At 42.6% G+C, this 19,831-nt stretch overlaps 1 protein-coding gene across 2 annotated transcripts in view; it reads left to right on the top strand.

Moving 5' to 3' along the window:
* The window catches only part of CCAR1 (cell division cycle and apoptosis regulator 1), a 49,027-nt gene that overhangs the window by 16,500 nt on the left and 12,696 nt on the right, over positions 1 to 19,831 (top strand). Inside the window, exons 3-19 of one of the 2 annotated variants that reach the window (XM_073685624.1) lie at positions 5,339 to 5,517; positions 6,288 to 6,329; positions 7,131 to 7,163; positions 7,249 to 7,442; positions 7,764 to 7,878; positions 7,971 to 8,169; positions 9,995 to 10,124; positions 10,901 to 11,062; positions 13,072 to 13,297; positions 13,481 to 13,594; positions 14,161 to 14,327; positions 14,910 to 15,120; positions 15,793 to 15,876; positions 17,925 to 18,110; positions 18,199 to 18,390; positions 18,895 to 19,119; positions 19,688 to 19,784. In XM_073685624.1, the coding sequence (XP_073541725.1) occupies positions 5,339 to 5,517; positions 6,288 to 6,329; positions 7,131 to 7,163; positions 7,249 to 7,442; positions 7,764 to 7,878; positions 7,971 to 8,169; positions 9,995 to 10,124; positions 10,901 to 11,062; positions 13,072 to 13,297; positions 13,481 to 13,594; positions 14,161 to 14,327; positions 14,910 to 15,120; positions 15,793 to 15,876; positions 17,925 to 18,110; positions 18,199 to 18,390; positions 18,895 to 19,119; positions 19,688 to 19,784 (2,556 nt within the window). Of the gene's footprint in view, positions 1 to 5,338; positions 5,518 to 6,287; positions 6,330 to 7,130; positions 7,164 to 7,248; positions 7,443 to 7,763; positions 7,879 to 7,970; positions 8,170 to 9,994; positions 10,125 to 10,900; positions 11,063 to 13,071; positions 13,298 to 13,480; positions 13,595 to 14,160; positions 14,328 to 14,909; positions 15,121 to 15,792; positions 15,877 to 17,924; positions 18,111 to 18,198; positions 18,391 to 18,894; positions 19,120 to 19,687; positions 19,797 to 19,831 lie in introns of both variants that reach the window. The other variant, XM_073685623.1, reaches the window with a different exon arrangement.

The following is a 19,831-nucleotide window of genomic DNA, read 5'->3' as shown; positions in this document are numbered from 1 at the left end:
AACTGTGTGCTTTTGACCTGTGATGGTCAAGCTTTAAAATGATACACGGACAGTAAGGTGAATGTGATCTCTGTGTCAAAAGACAAGATGTCGTTTACTGCCAAATGCATTCCAAAACCTATGATAAAATGAGCAGGCAAAAGCTTTATGTTACTCTTCTTGGCACCACTCAACACCAGCTGCCTTCTAAGATACAAGTAAGGCTCTGCTTACATCTTTATCATTTATTAGTTACATACAATATTTATCAATAAAATGTAAAAAAAAATAAGCCTCAAATGTTGTGTGAACACAAGCTTGACTGCAATCTGCATGAGGCCTGATTATTTGAAGCCATGATGGCCACATACAGAAGCAGAACTTATCTGACGCCGCTGATATTTTCTGCTGCACCTCACCAACATTACAGGCTGAGGCCTGAGACTGCACGTCTGAGAAATTCTGATATCTCCTGATATTCAGGACACCTTCAACTCCCCAATTACAGCTATACCTACATTTGATTTGCCATAAATGGTGGCAAAAATATGGTGACTTCAGAGGTTTTGTTTTTTTATCCACATGGATTCTCCATTATAATACTGCAGCTGAAATAAGTCCTAAGTTGCCGTCATGAGAATTTCTCAGTATTGCAGCCTGAGGCTTTCGGCCTACAACTTCAGTTGATCATATTTGAGAACACTGAGATGGTTTAAAGCTTTTTCCCCAGTCTGGTGCATACGCCTAAGATAAATATTGGATATGAATAACACTTTTATTTTGTGAAGGCCAATGTCTGACTACTGTTTATCAAAAATATCATCTGACAGGTTGGATTTGTGGTCCGTCTTTAGCAAAAAAAATTTGCACGTGTACGGCACGATTGGCTGATCGTATGGCACTTTGCAGAAATGTAAAAGAGAAGAAAAAAAATACTTCCATGATTAATCATACATTTTTGTGTGGTATGTTAATGGTTGGATTATTTGCAGGGCTGTGGAGTCGGTAAGGCAAACCACTGACTCCACAGCACGGCCTCACTACTGAGCGTGTACATAAAGTGCTGCTCAGATTCATCTCAGCTAAAAGTTGAGATCCTTAAATCAGGAGCAGAACAGACATTTATAGGACATTTCATAACTTTCCCAAATTCTTATGAAAACATTTACAGCACATCCTGCATTGTACTACTGAACCCAATTTATTAAATATTTTCGGACTCCACCAAAATGGACACCAACTCCGACTCCACAGCCCTGATTATTTGTGTGGTAATTCGATGTAAGTATCGGCTAGATCGATGGTGGGCAATTCATTTTCCCGAGGGGCCACATCAGAGACCATGACTGTTGTGGAGGGCCAAAGCCAATAGGCTGAAATTAATTCTGCTCAATATTAACATGTTAATTACAATTAATATTAATATAAAATAATTATCACTTAATATTGAGCAGAATTAAGTATGCTGACATCCCCCTATATACTGTATGAGCCCCCACACAGCCCCCCTATATACTGTATGAGCCCCCACACAGCCCCCCTATATACAGTATGAGCCCCACAGAGCCCCCTATATACAGTATGAGCCTCCTATTTACAGTATGAACCCCCACACAGCCTCCATATATACAGTTTGAGCCCTCAACATAGCCTCCATATACACAGTGTGAGCTCCCCCACTCAGCCTCCATATATGCATACAAATATCCCATACACATGAAAAAAAAAACAACAAGATGGAGTCGGCGGCCCCGTCCTCCACCAATGTATTCATCACTGTTTGCAACCTGCAGTACTTCTTGCCTTTAAATATTTTCTCCAGCTAGCATCTAAGGGCCAAAACTTAGATTTTGGTATCGTCTAAATATTGGCTTTTAAGGATACCTTCTCGTGGTGAGTTTTGGTAATGCAGTTTTTCTGCAGCATTTCTGCACTTATTATGTTATGTTTTTTCATTTAGTTTGAGTGCATTTTTTTACTTGCGTTTTTATTGTGTTTTTGTTGCTGCGGAAAGGCACTAAAAAAATATTGTTTTTTACAAGCAGATGTTCAGCATCTAATGCATTACTATGTGGAATATAAGCACATAAAACTCGGTGTACCCACAAGAGAAATTGACATGTTGCAGATTTCAAACGCGCAGGTCAGATTACACTGTGCAAAAAAATAAAATAATAATAATAAAACACTGTAGACATGCGAACTATAGCAATCTTATCCACTTTGTTGGAACCGTATGGCACTGTATTTTTTGCACTTCATCAAAAACTCATCATGGGAACTTAACCTAAATGATGTAAGGCTCAATATTGTAGGTGCAATATTTGGGTTTTACACTTGTTTGATGTTGGGAATCGGCATGAATATGGAGGCGGAAGCTTCAAGATGAAAGCTGGTTACTGTAATTCTTCTCTACTTCAGACTTTGACCCCTTGAACTTTTCTTTATCCCCCCAATAAGTGAGACTATGTGCTCTCAGATTACATTTAAGAGGAGTCTTTTCTGCTAGATGAGTAAGGGTCTGTTTACATGGACCAACCAGAGGCGCCATATAGTCTCCAATCAGTAATATTTTATTGATCGACTGACGTATAAATGCCTGTTTACACAGGCAGACAGAAGTAGATGATGCGCACTGCGCGAACGGTAATGGATCGCTCAGGCCACACAGGCTGAAATTGTTACCGGACATTGGGGCTCTGTTTACACAGGATGATGCACCGCCGAGAACGATGATCTCTTAGGGCTCATGCAGACGTCCATAGAAATACATGAAGCTTGGATGCACCGGTCAGTATGTAGCACCCCGAGGACTCGGCTGCTACAGGGGTATTGCACCTCGAACCAGAGGTGTGGTATTCCACTCCCGGGTAAGGATGGAGAGTGGAACAGAGCTCAGTTAGCTGCATGCACTACACTCACACCATTTCCGGGGGACAGAACAACGGTACTCCCACCAGATAGATGTGCAGGTACGACCGCGTCTGTCCCTGGCTGGAGTGGGGGGGGGAGGAACATCCCAGTGGTGTAGGAGCAGACAGGGGAGGGACTCTGGGCATAGGTAGGAGCCCATTGGTTGCATTGTCACCAGGGCTCGGGTGTCAGAGGGAGTATAAAGGTGGGCACCATCTAGGAACAAGGGAGTTCAGTCTGAGGAGAAGCTGAGAGAGAGTTCAGCCAGAGAGGGCTGACAGGGAGCTGTGGCTCCGTCTGGGCCCAGCTCCAGAGCTAGGCCTGAAGCAGAGAGGAGAGAGAAGGAAGAGGAGAAACACAAAGAAAGGCCCAGAGACGCAAGCATAGAGGGAACCCTGAGATCCCACAAGAGAACGAAAACGGGTGAAGGGTTGGCAGAGAAGGGTGCCGGATCCCAAACTGGTGGAGGCCAATTATCCTTAGCCAGGAACCGGAGGTCGTGGTCAAGTTTTGGCACGACCCCTCACCACATCCACCAGGAAGGCACGCCACATAGGGTCAGGGAAACCGGAGAGAGGTTTTACCCCCATAAGGCCCGAGGAAGCCGGACAAAGGTGGGTCCCTGGTGGGGACGGCCAGTAGGAAGGAAGAGAGGGGAGCTCTGGACCACGCTCTGGAATTGCCTGGGAGTTGGCCGAGTCCCTGACCTGGTGAACGCAGCATGACTCGGGTGGTCCTACTGTGCACAAGCGACCTGATAAAGAACCGTGAGTAAAGCTTTTGAAACTGCACTACCAGACTCCGTGTTTCATCGTCGTACCTGCACCACCAGTACTGGGACATCCGCACCATCACCCCCATCATCAACTCTACAATAGCTGCCCTGAGGCAATACTCCTCCCGTGGGGAGTCGTTCCATTCTCAGCTGCACCAACAACACCAGCCTCGGCGGTCTGCCCTGCAGCGGCGGTCTCATGACCGCAATCCACGGGTGGCGTAGTCGAACATTCTAACATCTACTGCTAAATACTGCCACTCAGTTTGACTCCCTGGGCACGGGCCGGGTCACCGCCACGAGACTACTACCCCTATCTGATCCGGCTCCGGGTAAGCCCCCGTGCGCGCGATGCCGCACGACTCAGGCCCAGGGGCGCGTCAACTTGACCCACGACCAGTCCCTGTGGCCCGTGATCGGACAGCACGGACGTCTGCATCAGCCCTTATACTGCACAAAAGATCATTTCACCCAGTGAACCAGGGTTTTGCTTGTTCATTGACTGAACACCAGCCTGTTTACATGATGATCGTGAAATGAGCGTTTTTAACAACATTTCACAATTATTTTGCAGTGTAAATGCCCTTTAAGAATATGAGAAGTTACATATCTAATCATCCTCTACCTCTTATCGGAGCATTTGTTGACTGTGACTTGGATGGTTACCAGCAGGCAGGTCATGGTGTCCACTTTAGTTCTGGGGAATGTGATGACATGTATGAACTCTTCACATCTTGTACTTTTATTTTTAAAAAGTATTGTGCCTCTCATGTTCTGCTTGGGTCATACTTTCAGCTACAAACATCAATTTTTATGCATATTTTTTTAACTTGCCCTTTGCAAAATTTCATGAAGGTGCTTATTAATGACAGGTGTTGGCTAGCATCTTTATAATGTGTCAGGAGTCTGTCAGGAAATATATGGGTATGGGGGAATGCCTTACTTTGTATAGTTCTGGTTTTGTGTGCGTGGGCCTGCTAGTGAATGGGTTAATGTATAGTAATGCTTAGCTGTGATGTGCTCTCTTGTATGGAGCGCACTGAATGCTGTGCCGCCATATCAGGGGATGCCTGACACTGCTGACGCCCCAATTACCCAATGACCGTTTAGTCAGCTAAACAAACGATAGGAGTCAGCACTAAAGCCCCTGACAGGGGAGCAGATGGCTGCCAGGGCTCGCTAATGAAGGCAGCCATGTGTGCAAAATTGGAACTGGGTCTTGGGATAGTGACTACGACTCGCCAGCAATGATGTGTCCTCGGGCTGAGAAGGCCTTCACCATCTCCACTCATCAATATGGTTATGGTCAATAAATTCTGTTAATAATGGAAAACATGCACATTTCCTGAAAACATTCTCAGTACAGGCGTCCCCAGGCCCTTGGTGAATCCCCCATTTGCATTTAACCCTTGCAATGAGCCTGACGTGTGCTGTTTAATGCTCGGGGGATGAAATCATTTTGAGGATGTCCACACCTCTACATTTACTACATTCGGTGTTCCTTGTATAAATGCTGTGTGATCGAGTACGTGCCTGCGTTATTGCTGTCCTGACCTGTACTACTAGTGGTAGTAAAGCCACACCTGACACTTTACCTCCTTGACTATAGTTGGTGATGTTTTATGAGTTTGGACACATTTTATGCAGTGCACTAACATGATGCTTTATCAGCTCCATTAGGGGTCCAGCAGCCGTCATTACTTGGGACGTCCCCCACAATCTACACTCAGCAGTCGGCCCTCGCTGCTGCCGGCCTTAGCACCCCTTCTCCAGCAAACTACCAGCTTACTCAGACTGCTGCACTACAGCAGCAAGCGGCAGCTGCGGCTGCTGCAGCGGCTCTTCAGCAGGTAAAAGTATAGTCGGTCTATATTAAAACAAATCCTTCCAGTATTGTTGACTTGTTCTATGGTGGTTATGTGCCGACCAAGTGAATTTGGCCACTGCAGCCAATCACTGACCTCGGAGGTGAAACCTGAATGTACGGCACATTTTTTTTTTAGGGGGAAAGGTTTATTCCACTACTACTATATAGATGCCACAAGATTAACCATTTGAAATAGACTGTCACAGCTCACCTCCCCCCTCAGTAGAGATCACAAAGCTTGTCTATGTTCAATGTGGCTGCTTAAATGCATCTCTGAATTCTGCTAACATGTCACGCAACATGGCTGTCCCCATAAGAGAGGGGGAGGGGGTGCCAGATCCGTGAACATTCACCACCCACCCCACAGTGAGAACGCTGTAATCTCTCCCCACACTTCTTGAGTGGTGGTATCCAGCTCGGCTCACACACTGCAGAGCAAGATGTCACTCCAGGATCAGCAAGTGTGATTACAGTGCACTCTTTATGTGGAGAGCAGCTGCAGGGAGAATGATTTCATTTTCTCCCTGGAGCCAAATATCACATTACACAGCCGAATATGTTTACATGTATATTTCCCTGCAGATAATCACTGTGGCTGCAGGTAGATGATGTTCTTCCTGATGACTGGTTCAATTTAACTATTTGACATAAAAAGAAAAAAACAATTATTGATATTTGTGGGACACTGTTTCTAAAGACTTGGATTGTTGTGAATATTGCTTTGAAATATATATCTATTTTTTTTTCTTACAGCAATATTCCCAGCCACAGCAGATTTACAGTGTGCAGCAGCAGGTTTGTGACTATTTTTTATTTCTTTCAATTCAAACACTAGTTTTACCACCAGCTACAATTATTTTCAACAGGGGTATAGGTAGAACACTGCCAACTATAGAGCTGTAACACTCAATGATATACAAATACAAAAAATCCATAGAAACTCTTGTCCTAAAAGGGAATCTGTCAACCCTGGCACTTAACTGACCTATAATATGGGTATACAGGTGATAGAAATCTAAATCTATACCTACCTCTATGCTTCATATTAGAGGTCTTGTTGCGGTCTTTTTATTCAATCGAGTTTCTGATGCTTGCAAGCCTGGGGCCCTGAAGAAATCCCCGCCTACTGAGTTAATTACAATGTTTCCCCCCTCCACTGCATGTTATAGTGCCTGGATTTGGCTGCTGCATCTGCACTTCACAGGGCACTGTCACATCACAGGGCACTGTCACATGCAGGGGAGGGGGGAAACATTGTAATTAACTCAGTAGGCGGGGATTTCTTCAGGGCCTCGGTCTTGCAAGCATCAGAAGATTGAATAAAAAGACAGCAACAAGACCTCTAATATGAGGCATACAGGTAGGAATAGATTTACATTTCTATCACTTATTAGAGGTCAGAGAAGTGCCAGGGGGTGACAGATTCCCTTTAAAATTTCTGTTATGCAACGCTTACTGTCCAACAATAGCACCTGCGTTTCCAATTCCAGTTGTTTTTTTTACCTCTTGCCCTCTGCAAGCATTTAGTGTCGGTCTTCACATTATGCACTTTGTATATTTAGCGATTTGCTAACTTTTTGCATTCCATCTTTGCAGTTGCAGCAGCCACAACAGACATTGATAACTCAGGTGAGTGCATGGAGTAAAGAACAAATGACATGGACTGTTCTCTGGGTATTTTCGCACTGATCATCACTTTATTTTTTTATTCCAGCCTGCTGTAGCCCTGCCTACAAGTCTTGCCCTAACTACACCCCAGCAAGCCGCTCAGATAACAGTCTCTTACCCAACTCCAAGGTCCAGTCAACAGCAGACACAGCCCCAAAAACAGCGTGTTTTCACTGGGGTTGTAACCAAGCTTCATGAAACGTTTGGCTTTGTGGATGAAGATGTGTTTTTCCAGCTAACGTATGTATTAAGTCATATTGAAAGAAGAGTCTAGAAAAGTTAAAGTACGCTGCAGTATGTCAATACCATTGTTTTTATATTTGAGAACCGTGCTTGTTTCTATGATGTATAATGGTCATCACCAGTGAAATTGTAGTAAAATCCCAGCAATTACCATTAATCGCTGGCAAATCCAATATATCTGTATGGAAGAGAGAGTTGCCTGCAAGTTGTAGCGATGGCATGCCTTTCCATGAATTGCTTGTGACCTGGTGTATGGTCTGTGAGTACAGATTCTGTTGCACCTATACAGTATATCTTCATTTTCTTTTGTCTCTTTAGCGCTGTTAAGGGTAAGTCCCCACAGGTCGGAGATCGTGTTTTGGTGGAAGCCACTTACAATCCTAACATGCCATTTAAATGGAATGCACAGAGGATTCAGACCCTCCCTAACCAGGTGAATGCCCTGAATATTCTGCCTTTTTAATGTTCCATTAATCTTCCTGTTTCTTTAATTTTTCAGTGTATTAACCTTTGTCTACATTGCAGAACCCCGCTCCAGCACAACCTTTAATAAAGAACCCCCCAGCAGTGATGCCGCCTGTCCCTCAGCAGCCTGCTTTTGGGGTGCAGACTCAGCCCCCGCCACAAGCACAAACTCTATTGCAGGCACAGATATCTGCTGCATCGTTAAATCCATTGCTCCAAGCACAACCCTCTCCTCTACTACAACCGCAGCCTCCTAAAGGTACTTGTCACCTTCACTGGACTACAACATTTTGCTTACCCATTACAGTCACCATCCTCAAAGTGTAACGCAGCCTTTCTGCAAAGCTACGTGACTTTTCAGTATATATTAGGTTGACAGTGCATTAGTACGTTTTACATTACTATGTTTACAGACTGAATTACAACCATCCATGTTGCATTCCGTGGACTTGAATGGACCGTTTGTTCTGGCCTTGTACACCCTTGATAAACCTCAGTTTATCATGTTTAATAGCTAGCCATTGGCTTGTAGTATGTTTGTTTAACCTCTTCACATCCAATGATGGACTAGTTTATCACGGAAAGTGTTTTTGGTTCCTGCAAATCCCAATACAATAATTCATGACTATAGTGTGGGCACAAGACTGTAACTTCTAGCATCCAGCGGTATTGGGCATTTACCCCTCTTAGTTGCCACAGTCATTCACAACTGCAGCTTTTTAGGTGTTTAGCAATGGAAGGGGGATTCACTCTGTAACCCAATAGTCATATGTCCTTGAAGGAAATCTGTCAGCAGGATTTCACCCCCAATCTATTGTGTTTATGAGCGTATATAGCTCTTTCAAAGACAAGTCCAGTAATACCTTTACATGGCCAGTCTGTTCTTCCATTACTGAGAAATCAGCATTTGAATTGATATGTAAATGAGGCTGAAGGACTATTTTGAAGATCTGAAGCCTCTGTCACTCCAGCTCTATTCCTATCCCAGTGCTGCCTCCTCCTATTGCTTGACTGATGGTTCCTTTCTTCAAGTTACATAGCGTAGAGGCTGTCAGTCAAGCAGGAAGAGGCGGCACTGAGCGGGGAATAGAGCTGGAGTAACCGAGGCTTCAAATCAATAGATAATTATTCAGCCCCATTTGCTTATCAATTCAAACACTGATTATTCCGTAATGGAGGAACAGACTGGCCATGTAAAGATATTGCTGGACTTGTCTTTGAAAGAACTACATGCATATATAAATAGTTTGTGTGTGAAATCCTGCTGACAGATTTTATTTAAGGTGGGGTAACTGAGGATAAGGGACTTAAGCCAGACACTATTGCCTTATTGGCTGAGCCCACTAATATCAGCAAGTTCAACCATCTTTTATTTTAACGTGTTTGTGAAGATAAAGTTTAAAAAAAGTTGTTAACCTAAATTACATTTAGCAAAATAATTGACTTAAAGAAGTTGTCCACTACTTTAACATTGATGCCCTATCTATATGCGGCACCCCCGCCAATCAGCTGTTATCGGTGCTGCCAGACAGAAGTCCTTACCTGCAGTGCTTGGCCGTCAAGTTGTAGTGGCCTCCGCGGGGTCCAGCACATCCTCTTCCCATTAAACTGAATGGGAGGCGGACGTGCATTTACAAGCGCCGACCACTACAAATGGACGGCCAAGCACCGCAGATAAGGACTTCTGTCCGGCGGCACCGATAACAGCTGATCGGCGGGGGTGCCATGCGATCATGCATCAATGTTAAAGTAGTGGACAGCTCCTTTAATTTTTGTCCTGTAATCACTCTCCTGAAAATGAATTATGGGAGGTTGGAGCACTGTCTTTTTGGTTTCCTGACTGTAAGGTTATAGGACCTCCTACACTGTTGTAAGTGCTGTTTTCTCATCTGTATCTCATGTTTTTTTGATATGTGACTGAGTTTTAGGAAACATTTCTGAAGGGTTTTACACCTTATTATAGGGAATATCTGCAATGGCTCACTGATTGTTCTCCAAAATGATCTGCAAGAAAACATATTAACAGATTGATAATTTTAAAGATACTCTTCCGCGCCTACAACAATTTCATGTATCTGTTTCAGCTGCCTTATTGCAGACCCCAGTTCGCCTTGTATCCCAGCCCCAGCCAGTTCGCAGAGTTGAGCCACCATCGAGATTCTCTGCGAGAAGTGATAGAGGAGAGTCTGTATCCATCAGAAAGGATGATAGAAAGTAAGTCATTGGGGATATCTGTAAAAAAGAGGTGGCTCAAACTACATGTAACGCCAGTTATATGCAGCTGAAGACAATGAAACAAAGCATTATGTATTCTGAAAATTACTGAAGTGTGTCTTGTGGGATAACGTGTAATAGTACTGTGTGACCTTCATTCTTTTAAGTGTAATCAGAATTCTAATGTTTATACCACTATGCATAAGTAATGTAATGTTGTAATATGTGAAACAATTCGATGACCAAATTACTACACTTGTTACATGTGAACATTTATTGAGCTCACTTTAACAAAACTTAATCACTATTTGTGTTTGATCTTTTTTTGGACTGAAAGCCTGACACCTTTGACCACTGAAAAATAGCAGTGGAGCATAGCCAATGCTGAGAGCAGGAGAAGCTCTCGCTTCCCGCAGATGTCAGTTTTGTCCAAAGGAAATGAGAATGAAGCGCCACATTGGCGGCTGCTGATCAGCTGCGGGGGCTCACGTGATAAAACAACGTCACGGTCGACCCTTTGCTGCTGTCGCTGGAACTATGCCGGCAAAAAAACATTGAAAAAAGTGGGATAACCATTCTGCTCATCTGCACCCCTCTCATGGGCTGTTTTGACCTATCGGTGGGGGGTCGACTCTCTGGACCCGTACTCTCCCATCAAACCTACTTGTAATTACAAGGGCTCTGAAACATGAAGGCAAAAATGTTCTAAATGTTTAGTTACGCTTTTACCATTTCGCTTGAAATTGAAGTTCCTGTAACTTCTGAAAACTTTACAGTCGAGAGAGAGACCGGGACAGGCGCAGGTCACGTGAACGATCACCTCAGAGGAAGCGCTCAAGAGAGAGATCTCCACGGCGTGAGAGAGAGCGGTCACCTCGCAGACCTAGGCGGGTGGTGCCCCGCTACACTGTACAGTTTTCCAAGTTCTCCCTGGACTGGTGAGTTCGATCATCACTTATTCCTTTATATGTTTGTGCTTCAATGGGAATCTGTGACCAGATTTTTGCTACCTCCTCTGACAGCAACATAACATAGGGAAAGAGACCCCGATTCCAACGATGTATCACTTAGTTTATGTATGTGTGTATACATGCAAGTGCTTTTCACTAAATTAGAATATTATCAAAAAATGTATTTATTTCAGTTCTTCAATACAAAAAGTGAAACTCATATATTATATAGAGTCATTCTAAACAGAGTGATCTATTTCAAGTGTATTTCAATTAATGTTCATGACTATGGCTTACAGCCAATGAAAACACAAAAGTCATTATCTCAGTAAATTAGACTAATTAACAAAAAACACTTGCAAAGGCTTTCGTTGTATTTAAAGAGGTCCCTTAGTGTGTTTTTAGTAGGCTCCACAATCAAGGCAGTCATTGACACACTCCACAAGGAGGGTAAGCCACAAAAGGTCATTGCTAAAGAAGCTGGCTGTTCAGAGTGCTGAATCCAAGCATATTAATGGAAAGTTGAGTGGAACGAAAAAGTGTGGTAGAAAAAGGTGCACAAGCAACTGGGATAACCGCAGCCTTGAAAGGATTGTTAAGAAAAGGCCGTTCAAAAATTTTGGGGAGACTCACAAGGAGTGGACTGCTGCTGGAGTCATTGCTTCAAGAGCCACCACACACAGACTTATCCAGGACATGGGCTACAAGTGTCACATTCCTTGTGTCAAGCCACTCATGACCAATAGACAGCGCCAGAAGCGTCTTACCTGGGCCAAGGAGAAAAACACCTGGATTGTTGCTCAGTGGTCCAAGGTGTTGTTTTCAGATGAAAGTAAATTTTGCATTTCATTTGGAAATCAAGGTCCCAGAGTCTGGAGGAAGAGTGGAGAGGCCACAATCCAAGCTGCTTGAGGCCTAGTGTGAAGTTTCCACAATCAGTGATGGTTTGGGGAGCCATGTCATCTGCTGGTGTAGGTCCACTGTGTTTTATCAAGACCAAAGTCAGCACAACGGTCTACCAGGACATTTTTAGAGCACTTCATGCTTCCCTCTGCTGACAAGCTTTTTGGAGATGGAAATGTCATTCTCCAGCAGGACTTGGCACCTGTCCACACTGCCAAAAGTACCAATATCTGGTTTACACACAACAGTATCACTGTGCTTGATTGGCCCGCAAACTCGCCTGACCTTAACCCCATAGAGAATCTATGGGGTATTGTCAAGAGGAAGATGAGAGACACCAGACCCAACAATGCAGACGAGCTGAAGGCTGCTATCAGAGCAGCTTGGGCTTCCATAACACCTCAGCAGTGCCACAGGCTGATCGCCTCCATGCCACGCTGCATTGATGCAGTAATTGATGCAAAAGGAGCCCCGACCAAGTATTGAGTGCATTTACTGAACATACATTTCAGTAGACCAACATTTCGGATTTTAAAAACATTTTTCAAGCTGTTGTTATAAAGTATTCTAATTTACTGAGATAATGACTATTGTGTTTTCATTGGCTGTAAGCCATAATCATCAACATTAACAGAAATAAACACTTGAAATAGATTACTCTGTTTGTAATGACTCTATATAATGAGTTTCACTTTCTGTATTGAAGAACTGAAATAAATGAACTTTTTGATGATATTCTAATTTATTGAGAAGCACTTGTATATAAAACAGAAAAAACAAACGCAATTTTACCACATTTGGAGATTTTTTTTCTCATTTTCTAGTATGTTAAATGGTGTCATTCATAACTACAACTTGTCCCACAAAAAGTAAGCCCTCATATGGCTATGTGGACAGAAAAAAATTTATTATGTTTTTTGGAAGAAGGGAAGACAAACTGCTGCATATTAAGGGGGTCTGAAAATGAATGAAAGCGAATACTCCAGACTGAAAGTTATTGCAACTTATCTAAAGTAATTAACACCTGTAAACAAAAATCAATTGTCTATGTGAAAAGTGTCCATAGCCTTTAAAGTTCTCTTCTTGTGATACAGCCCTGGATGTGACATGATGGAACTACGGCGGCGTTATCAGAACCTGTACATTCCCAGTGACTTCTTTGATGCCCAGTTTACATGGGTGGATGCTTTCCCTATATCTCGACCATTCCAGCTTGGAAGTTACAGTAATTTTTATGTCATGCACAAGGAAGTGGATCCACTTGAGAAAAATACCACGGTTCTGGATCCTCCTGATGTAGACCATACATACAGTGCAAAGGTACGCTGTATATTCTATCGCCAATGTCCTCCGCAGCACAGTAAACTTACTGGAGAGTATGGGAATAATCTTTGAACAAAATGTGACACTACTCTCCCTTTTTCCTTTGCGTATAGAGTTCTTTTTTTATTTATCTTTAACCAGAAATTAATTATTTTCTTGCCTTGGACCTCATTTAAACAGGTCATGTTATTGGCAAGTCCAGCTTTGGAAGATTTATATCACAAATCCTGTGCCCTTGCAGAGGACCCAGTGGACGTTAGAGAAGGTTTCCAGCACCCGGCAAGACTAATCAAGGTAAACCCATTACTGATGTGATATTGGTGAGGAACTTCAAATTGTCTGATTTTAATGTGTCCTTACATATTAGATGAACTTCAGACGAATGTGACAATTTTGGTGACACAGGCCCACCATCTGATGTGTATGGGGGTCTCTTAACGCATTAAGGAGTTAGCAAATGGATAGATTAATGACTGTTCAAATCAAGTACAGGCGCTCGGTGCACCCTTTGTGTGGCCAAACATTTAAGTGCACCTACTTATTTTCCCTTCTATCTCCACTCCGTTCTTCTTTGATTGACAGCTCTGGCTTCATAGAGGCAGAAGTAGGTGGGAAGGTGCACTTAAATGTTTGGCCACACCTAGGGTGCACCGAACGCCAGTACTTGGTTTGAACAGTCATTCTGGGCTGACAGTCCCTTTAAGCACAAAAGGGGAAGAACTTAAAAATATGATACTGAGATGGAGGCTCTGTCTCTTTTCTAGTCACGTCAATCATTTCTAGTCATTACATATTACATATGCCACTTGTCCGTGGGTTAGTGGCTTTTCTGGAATAATTTTTGTAATAATTTTTTAAAGTTTTTAGTGGGAATGAAGGGAAAAGATGAGGCGATGGCAATTGGAGGACACTGGTCTCCTTCCCTCGATGGTCCAGATCCGGACAAAGACCCTTCTGTGCTCATCAGAACTGCAGTTCGATGTTGTAAGGCTCTGACTGGCATTGACCTGAGCTTGTGTACACAGTGGTAAGTCCAGTTCTTCCATCGGGACATGAGTCCTATTTTATCTTCACTTTTCTAGAACTAAATTGTGTGTCTCTTTCTGTTAGCAACGAAGAGCAGGAGGTTTGTTGTTTCTCTGAATTCTTACGGTTTCTGTACATTTTGAAGACTTGTCTTTTTTTTCTTCACGTTCAGCTACAGATCGTCCTGGAGAAACGCATCTTAAACTGTCCTAAATTCAAGTTGTCTTGCCGTGTTTTCTAATGGTATTTCGAGCTTTGTTGAAAATGATAAGAAAAATCAATGTTTATTTCACTGCAATTAGTTTATATCATATAGTTTTGTAAGAATTTTCATTAGATTCAGTATCCACTCTTGTAATTTTTATTTTTTTATTTTGTTTCATTTTTTTCTTCTACTCAAAACAATGCTTCGACTTACCTGAAGAAAATCATTGGCCTTTATATCAATGTGTTTATTTATTTTTATTTTATTTTATAGACCAACCTGAGCTAGCTGTTCATGATGTGCTACCAGAGAACTAGGCTCTTATATTCTATGCATTTTAGATTTTGGTTTTCCAACATGCTTCTTCCCTTGCGACAGGTACCGTTTTGCAGAGATTCGCTACCATCGCCCCGAGGAGACCCACAAGGGGCGTTCGGTTCCTGCTCATGTGGAGACAGTGGTTTTATTTTTCCCGGATGTTTGGCATTGCCTTCCCACCCGCTCAGAGTGGGAAAACCTGTGCCGAGGATACAAGCAGCAGCTGGTCGACAAGCTTCAGGGTGAACGCAAGGAAGCTGATGGAGAACAGGCACTGAACGCTAATCCCTTTTTCTATTTCCGCTTCTCGCAGGCACAGGAACACAGGCACAAATGCACTGCACACACTAAACACCACCCCTCCCCCCTCGTAAAGAACACTTCTTGCGACGTCTGCAGTGTAGTGAATCTCACATATTCCAGCTTCCTAACATGGAAAATTTGGAATGTTTTGTATATTTTATTATTATTTTTTTTATTATTCCTTATTTGCTTTTTGTTTTATTTTTTATATTAGAATTAGCATGCTGGGTCAGTTGGATTTATTGATTTCTGGCCCTAATAACCATCTCCCCATCAAAAGGTTCACATTTATCATTTTCATATTTAAAATGTTAAAAAAAACATACCCCAAAATTATAAACCATTTTATTTGTAGTCATTTGGAAATAACCCGGGGTGGCTTTAATTACAGACTTGTGTCTTTGTAGACGAGCAATGTCTGTATATTGTTATTCCTTCTTCTATTTATCATCCCTTTGTTTCACAGATCTGGCATTGATTGACTTAGTGGTCTGTGAGCGTGCTAGAATGTGTGTATGTGCCTCAACAAAGCTTTAGGAGAAGACAATGAAAAATTGTGACCTTGCTACTTGCACGGACCTGCATCAGTCATACATTTTCCAAAGGCCTTTTTCTAACCACATTTTTATGTTTGTACTAGGAAGAAGAGGATAAAGATGCCGGGGATGCGAAAGAAATCTGTACTCCTACTCACTGGTCAAAACTTGATCCAAAAGTGATGAAGGTAAGTCCTATGTCCACAAAACACACTCCATTACCACAGTTTTGTAAGGTAACATACCTAGTGAGAAACTCATGACTCCAAATCTTAGTGTATCACTGTGCTCCTCATAAAGCAAGGTTGTCCGATGAGCAACATTTATCACGTATTTACAGAATAGTTGATAACTTGGTAACTTGGTGGGGTGGAGATCAACCGCTGGTGCCCCTTTTGGGGATAAAAATTCCCCATTTTGCTGGTCCCATAGGTCAGATGAGCACAGATCAGTAAGGGTATACACATTGCGCTTATCTTCACGTTCATGGTTCGGGATTCAGACATATGCCATAGACTATAATGGTGTCGGCAGACCAAACGTGCTCTGACCTGCATCCTTTTCGGCATATACGCAGTCTACTACAACTGAGTGTCCGCCTCTAGTAGGCGTATACGCGATTCTCATACTTCCGGCAACATTCCAACTAGACTGTGTCCGACCTCGCTCAAAATACTTGCATTGAACGAAAACGTGCATGTATAGTCTGCACATGACTTTCTCGTATGCAAATCACAAACATGCAGTCAGGCAACCGGTGGCATTGGAAAATCCTCACAGCACGCAGTGTGCACACTGAGGATCCACAAGTCTGCAGTCACGTAGAGTGACTGCAGACTTGTAGCCCAAGGCCGGATTTCCCCTTTAATATATGATTGCTGCTAAAACATTCGCAGATTTTGAGAACGAAAGCCCCAAAGTACCCTGTGTGAATGGAGGCAAAGTGAGCATGTGTGACTACCACACTGGACAGTGGAGCAGTGGTCCGACATGCTCACTCCCACTCCAGTTGTACAAAGAACTTTGAGACTCCTGTTTTCATGAACAGGGAGGGTCCCAGCAGTTGGACCTCCCAGGTATTACACATTTATCCTCTATCAAGTGGATAAGTGATATGTTTATTGGACAACTCCTTTACTATGAAACCTAATAAAAGCCTGATTTAGAGTCTACAAGACATGTGTAACCTTCTTTTATTCCCATCGGTTTCTTCACTTTATTTCAGATTCGTTGACTGTTTAGTGATAGTGCTGCCCTCAGCTCCGTCTCCTATATCCAGATTACATGTCTGGTGATAAAAATTCAAGTAACCATATCGTTAGACATGTTAAGTCATACAGTGAATTTGTCATCCTCTCTAGCACCCATGTTAACCAGCTTCGACTTTCTGATATACATTTTCTTTCCCCATATTTGGTAAATTTTGGATTTTTTCCCTAGGCTGAAGGATTAATGTATCTCACAGTGGAGATATAAGTCTCATAACAGAGCATTTCCTACAATTCTATCCAGTCTAAACAATCCTTTTGGGGTAAATAGTCTAGAACCCAGACTGTAATAATTTACCTTTATACATTGTATCAAATTAACAGAACAAGAAAGATTTGCTATTCTCTATACTAGATAAAATTTTAATAAACTCAGATTTTGCACTTTTTTTAGGTGTGAACAAGGGTTCAATACCAGTCCTCCCCTCTGATGCTGCAACTATGCTGCTGGCCTGGACTGTCAATCAGGAGCACATCCCTCCCCCTCAGGCAAGCTGGAGGCTGGGAGGCCGGGGAGCTGTGTGCTCCTGAAGACAAGTTGAGGAAACCCTAAATACTTCTCCAGCTTACTGGCTGACATGCTAGGGAAGACATGGAAATGTGTCAGCCAGAAAGCAAGAGAAACGACTGCTTGTCTAGTACTGCTGTTGCACACCAGTGGAGATAGGTGTGGATCCCAGTGGTGAAGCTCTCATCAATTAGACATGTATGGCACGCTGTCATGAGACAATCCATTCTACTTCCATAAACTTTAATTAGAGAAGGCTTTACAAAAATATTGTTACTTCAAAGAAATTCTTACGGTAGAGTAGCTCTGGCATATATTTGTTTCCCTGTGTTGTCTACTTCTGTCCCCACTGGTGAAGATTTACCCCTTTGTCTTGAACAAGGCAAAGGACTGCTTCATAAAGTACTCTTAAGTACTTTAGATTGCGTTTCCCTGCAAGTGACTTTTTACAATCTTTCAGGTAAATGATCTGCGTAACGAGCTTGAAAGTCGCAATCTTAGCTCGAAAGGGTTAAAATCTCAGCTGATCGCACGATTAACGAAGCAGCTCCGCATTGAGGAACAGAAAGAAGAGCAAAAGGAGCAAGAAAAATGTGAAAAAGAAGATGAGGAGGAGGAAGAGCATAAATCCGAGGATGACAAGGAGGTTCATATCCCATCATCTTCAGCGGCATTTTGGTTTCTGAATTGATGGTGTACGTTGACCATAGCCTGCTCGATCTTCCTCTTACTAGGAAGAAGAAAGGAAACGTCAAGAAGAAATGGAGCGTCAGCGGCGAGAAAAAAGATATTTATTGCCTGATGAGCCAGCGATTATTGTGCATCCAAACTGGTCCGCTAAGAATGGGAAGTTTGACTGCAGTATCATGTCTCTGAGCGTCCTCCTGGATTACCGGATAGAGGACAATAAAGAGCACTCATTTGAGGTACAGCTTTTACTCTGACTTAGGCCAGATTCACACGAGCATATAAAAAATCATCCGCGTTACATCCTGAAATCTTACGATTTTTTTTTCTTTACAGCAGCAATTATTATTAATTTATAAGACTAAATAGTTTCCTAGGTAAAAGATTTTAAATGCATTGTAAAAACCGGATGCTGTATGGATCCAATTTTTTTTTTGTACAACGATAGAATTGAATGGGAAAGTCTCATCCAACACCTGCACTGTCCCATTGAATAACATTGATTTGAGGGCTGTCCAGTTTTCACGGACAGCCCTTGGATGGAAAATACGCTTGTGTGAGTCTGAGAGGCCAGGGTGCTGCGTTACATAGAAAATCAGTGAAGGAGCTGCAGCACTTAACTGGCTTTGGATTGATGGGGGTCTTACAGTTTGGATCCTCAGCAGTCAAAGTAATGGGATATTCTGGCAATATGTCGTCTCTGTATAACGGATTTTCACTTTCATATTTCCTACATCTTGTAGGTGTCGCTGTTTGCTGAACTGTTCAACGAAATGCTTCAGAGAGACTTTGGAGTCCGCATATACAAGGAGCTTTTAGCTCTGCCTGAACGGGATGAGAAAAAGGAGAAGAAGATTAAGAAGGAAGAGAAAAAAGAAAAGAAAGATGATGAAGACGATGAACCAAAAACCAAACGACGAAAATCTTCCGATGAGAAAGTTAGATCAGAGGAAAGAGACGAAAGAAAGGTATAAACCTACATTGTTTGTTTAAATGGAAACTAGACAGCAGGACATGTGCAGTGCTTACAAGCTCTTTACTATTTAGCTTGTACGTACTGCTTTGAAGCTCATTGCAATTGCTGGACTTAGCTGTTACTTCTTCATCCTGGCCAGCTTCAGCACTTCGCTTACAAGCTAGACAGCAGAGGAGGTCGGTCTCCTAGACGACAATCTGGAAATAAGAGAAATGTTAATACCTCAAGAATGGCTTCAAATTTTAATAAGCAGTAAATTGCAAACGTGCTCTTTATTCCAATCACTATCTGACAAAGTCCGTCTGAGAAGATGTGAATAACCCTTTAAGTGGGCACCTTGTTACCCTAAACTGCAACCGAGCCTGTGCTAATCAGAACAGTTTAATTCTGCTAAAAACCTTGCAGCCTAAAAAGATATGTGCACTGTATTAGAACCCATCCTCCATACCAGTGCCCTCTTAATTATTGAGGTGCATCTTCGCTTTTGTATATTTAATATTCAGGCTTAGCTGTGTCATTTTGCTTGCTCACCGCATATAGTAACAATGGTTATTTTACAGAAGGAGGACCGAAAAAGAGAAGATTACCGTGATGATGAAGAAATAGATGATGATAACCAAGAAGATTATGAACCCATCGGAGCAGAAGAGGATGATGGTGACTATGAGGGTCAGATTGAAATGATGATGGCTAAGGTCATTTTA

Source organism: Phyllobates terribilis, unplaced genomic scaffold (assembly GCF_046119375.1).
Source record: "Phyllobates terribilis strain yellow unplaced genomic scaffold, ASM4611937v1 Scaffold_5__5_contigs__length_657084704, whole genome shotgun sequence".
Classification (NCBI taxonomy): Eukaryota; Metazoa; Chordata; class Amphibia; order Anura; family Dendrobatidae; genus Phyllobates; species Phyllobates terribilis.
The sequence above is the reverse complement of the archived record's forward strand: the minus strand, read 5'-3'. Positions and strand labels throughout refer to the sequence as shown.